This window comes from Symphodus melops, assembly GCF_947650265.1.
Source record: "Symphodus melops genome assembly, contig: scaffold_235, whole genome shotgun sequence".
Taxonomy (NCBI): Eukaryota; Metazoa; Chordata; class Actinopteri; order Labriformes; family Labridae; genus Symphodus; species Symphodus melops.
The window spans coordinates 37,501-42,126 of NW_027636740.1; the positions used below are offsets into that span (position 1 = coordinate 37,501).

General features: G+C 49.8%; 1 protein-coding gene across 5 annotated transcripts in view; it reads left to right on the plus strand.

Moving 5' to 3' along the window:
- The window catches only part of LOC306819123 (histone acetyltransferase p300-like), a 32,871-nt gene extending 30,006 nt beyond the window's left edge, over positions 1 to 2,865 (plus strand). For all 5 annotated transcript variants that reach the window (XM_079372880.1, XM_079372881.1, XM_079372882.1 and 2 more), the window contains exon 30: positions 1 to 2,865. This exon is cut by the window's left edge and continues 643 nt beyond it. In XM_079372880.1, coding sequence (XP_079229006.1) covers positions 1 to 2,519 — 2,519 coding nt within the window. In that variant the 3' untranslated portion in view covers positions 2,520 to 2,865.
- Positions 2,866 to 4,626: the final 1,761 nt, after the last annotated feature.

The following is a 4,626-nucleotide window of genomic DNA, read 5'->3' on the forward strand; positions in this document are numbered from 1 at the left end:
AACAAGCTGGGATGCCCAGCCAGCACCCCCTTCATCCCCAGTTCCAGCAAATGGGTGGAGGGGGCAGGTTTGGGGGGGCAATGAACTCCCCTCAACATCAGCAGCAGCAAAGTGGAGCAAACTCCCAACAGAACTGTCTGCCACCATACACCAGCAGACCTCCAGGCTCCTCCCCCCTCCATACCTCCCAAGTAAATCCGGTCCTTGGCTCTGCAACACCTCCCCATCAGCCAGGTGGAGGTCAACAAGCTCTGAGCCAACTCCAGGGCCAGACTCCCTTTCCTCAGCAGCAGCAGGCCTCATCCGGCCCCCCCCAGGCAGCCGTAGAGATAGCGATGAAGATCCAGCAGGTGGCTGATGCTCAGAGGAAGATGGCTCTGCAGAGACAGATCCCAACCAACCCTCACCATCAGCAGGGCCCAGGGAAGCAAATGGGCTTGGGACATACAGGGGGGATGGTGGGACCCCAGGGAATGCCCCCACAGACACCGGCAGCTGTGGCAACAGGTCGGGCCCACATGGATCCACAACCAGCTCCATCAGGGATGATGGTCAGTGTTGGTGGTACCCCTCAGCAGGGTCACCTCCCCTCTCAGGTCCAGCTTCAGCAGCAGAGGGTGGGGGCACCACTTCAAAACTCTCAGCAGCAGCAGCAGCAGCAGTGGGGGGGGCAGGGGGTGCCCCCCCAGCAGAGGCCAGCAGTGATGAACCAGATGAACCATTCAGCCGGCATGGCAGCTCAACAACAAGGAGCTCACCAACAGACTCATGGCCACACTGCCTTAATGAACATGGGACAGCAGTTGAGTGCAGAAGGGGGGGGGCCAGGGGGACCAGTACCTGGAGCTGCTGGGGGGAACATTCCGCAGGCCGCCCTGCAGGACCTTTTACGGACTCTCCGCTCGCCAAGCTCCCCCCTGCAGCAACAGCAAGTCCTTAACATCCTGCGCTCCAACCCGCAACTCATGGCGGCTTTCATCAAACAGAGAGCATCAAAATACAAGGGGGGGCCAGGCTGTGTCCCTGGAGGTCCAACAGTGGGTCCTGGTCCAGCAGGGGGTCCTGGATGTAACGTTATGGCTGGAGGGCCTCCACAGGTAAACATGAATGCTTCAGGGCCTGGGCAGCCTGGAATACACATGGGTGGTCAGGGGGGGTCGACAGTTAATATGGCAACAATTGCCCAACTCCAGCAAGCACAGCAGCAACAGCAACTAAACCAACCGCAACAACTACAACATCAACAACAAATGCAACAGCAGCAGCAGCAACAAAGACAACAACAGCAACAAATACAACAGCAACTACAACAACAACAACTCCAACAGCAGCAACAAATACAACAACAACAACAGCAACAACTACAGCAACAACAAATACAACAACAGCAGCAACAATTACAACAGCAACAACAAATACAACAACAGCAACAATTACAACAACAGCAACAATTACAACAGCAGCAACAACTACAACAACAGCAACAACTACAACAACAGCAACAAATACAACAACAGCAACAAATACAGCAACAGCAACAACTACAGCAACAACAAATACAACAACAGCAACAACTACAACAGCAACAACAAATACAACAGCAGCAACAAATACAAAAGCATCAACAACAGCAACAACTACAACAGCAACAATTGCATCAACAACAACTACAACAGCAACAGTTGCAACAGCAGAGACCAATGCTCAACAGTGTACAGCAGGGGGGGGTTAGAGGTCTACAGGGGGGGCCCCAACTGGGGAATCTTAACAATCCTCAGTTTAGAGAGTTGCTCAGGAGGCGACATCTTCAGCAACAACAGCAACAGCAGCAGCAGCAGCAACAGCAACAACAACAACAACATCTGCAGCGGGTGGGTCCTAGTCAGTTCCAACAGCCTCCTCAGGTTCAGAACTTTGTGGGTCCTTCAGGGATGCAGCACCCTGCCGGCAAGGCCCCCCAAACAGACCCCTCTCAGCAGCACCAGCTGGGTCAGCAGGGTCCATGTGGAGGAGGTCCTCAGCAGCCCTCTCAGAGTAACCCCCCTCCGTCCTCTCAGGCCCTGCTCCAGCAGGCGCTCCATCAGAGGCTGCTTCAGCAGCAGCATCTGGTTCCAGGTGGGTCTCCAAGTCAGCACACTGGTCCCATGAGCCCACAACAGGTGGCCCATTCCCCCCACCCCCACCTTCAAGGCCAGACTGTGCCTACTCCACTTGCCAACCAGGTCCGATCACCGCAGCCTTCACCAAGACCCCAGTCCCAGCCGCCACACTCGAGCCCGTCCCCCCGCCTGCAGCCCCATCCCTCTCCCCACCATATCTCCCCCCAGGTGCAGACAGGATCTCCACACCTGAACCAGCACCACCCAGGCTTGGTGGCCCCCCCACAGCAAAACTCTCTTGACCCTTTTGGACGCGATCAGAGCGGCATGCTTTCTCAGCTGGGTGCCATGGGGGGTCTTCATGGGCCGGGGGGAGGTGGTCAGGACCCTCTAAATCACAACCCTTTAGACCTAATGTGAGCGTGTCAAAATGACTCCTTTGGACGAGTCGTTCCGCTGGACAGTGTTACAGATTTTTTAAAAATTGTTATTTAAAATGTTTTGAATAAAGTTTCTTTGAATGAGCTTCCTATGGGAGATAAAGTCGGTCGTTAATAATTATGAATAAATGGAATTAATTTATTGTTGTTAATATATGTTTTCCCACCTGTGGACAGGGGTTGGGTGGGGTTCCTTCAGCAGCCCCTCCCCCTTATTTCCGCCCAGTATTTTTGGGGTAAAATGGACTCGAAGCCTTTTTTAATAAGTTTTTAAGATTTTTAAAGTGATGGAAAATTTAAGATGATTAAATGCAAAGAACTTTTTTTTATCATTTTGTTTCCCATCATTTTTGTTCTGCAGACTGATGTGGAGGATTCTTCACATCATGTACTTTATTTATTTTATCTGAGGGGGGGTCATGTACGGTAAGACTGCGACAGTTTGTACAGAAATATATTTTTATTACTGACTGTCAGGGTGGGTTGGTTAATATTTCTGTCTGTGTGGGCGTGTCCTGTATGTGGGCGGGTCCAGTATGTGGGCGTGTCCGGTATGTGGGCGGGTCCAGTATGTGGGCGTGTCCGGTATGTGGGCGGGTCCGGTATGTGGGCGTGTCCAGTATGTGGGCGGGTCCAGTATGTGGGCGTTTCCAGGTTAATAATTATCAGTGTTTTCTGTTAAAGGACTCCACGAGACATCAATCAAGCTGCACGGACTTTTAAACATGCTAACCCCCTCCCCTGATTACGTGCTCTTCCTCCTCTAACGACACTTCACATGGAGCAGTTTGGGGAGGGGGGGCCATACCTGTGTGCCTGTAAAGATGTGTGGGGGGCGGGGCGGGGCGGGGGGCTTCTTGTAGTTTTGTCAGGATTCTTCTGTTTTTGATCCAAATGAACTGTTGCACAGAAAAGAGGAGAGAAGACGTCTCTGCCTCTTTTCTGCCTCCTCTTCTTTGCTGCTTACCAAGGACTTTAACTCTCCTCCTTCTGGTGCTTCACCCCCCCCCCCCCCCCCCATGCTAAGGTCTTTGGAAGTCTAATATTTTTTACTGTACAGCAGAAACAAACTTAAATACTGTTTTTATAATAAAATGAAAATCACATTAAAATCTTACATTTTATTTTTCTGTTAATATCGTGACCTGTGACTGGGAGGCAGATACACTGAGCCCTCTAGTGGGGACGAGTGGCATTACAATCTTACATAGTTGGGCAGATTAAACATAAACTTAAACTGAAGGAGAGGAGGGGGGGTGAGAGGAGTGAGGGGGGGTGGGACCGCAGGTTCATCCAATCACTGATGAAGAAGCTGAACGAGTTGATTTCATCTTGTAAACTATATTTTTAAAGTACGTCTTATAAATGATTTAAAGACACAAAATGTCTGATTGTTCTGTGATTGACGGCTCTTTTTTTTAGATTAACCAATCACAGCTTCTCAAAACAAGTTTTCATACCCAGGAAGGGGGTTAACCCCCCCTCCTCCGAGGCTCTCATTAAGAGATCATTCATAAACATAGTTTTGAACATATTTATTGGAAATGCACTGAAATAGAAATGAATGACCGTGTTCATCATTGAGACAAAGTTCAGTAACATGCAATAAATAATAAGTGCTTACAGAGACGTACATGAGACTACAGCGCAGCGTGTAAATAATATCGGCTCTTTAGAAAAGCACAACGTGAGTAAAAACAGACCATCAGCTGGAAATATAAAAATAGAACCAGGAAGCAGATTATGCTAAAAAACCGACAGACAGCAAAAATCACTGTGAACTTGTTTGACTGTTTTATTTCTGCGTCACGGAAGCTTTCATTCTGTCTCTTTGTTTGGATTCCTTTGTGACAGAAATAACAGTCTCTAACGAACCTCAGGACGCCTCTTTGTGGACAGACTGACGTGCATGCAGCGAGCGCCGTGGAAGTGCAGGAAAGACGAATCCCATTGTAAGAAAAAGGAGTGAGGGTCCCGAGAACATGTCACAGTACTGAGGAGAAGGAAGTGGAAATGTGAGACAGCAGCGTGTCTTCCTCAGCAGCCTCAGTTGTTTCAGTTTGACGGTTTGTGGAAGTTACGTTCGG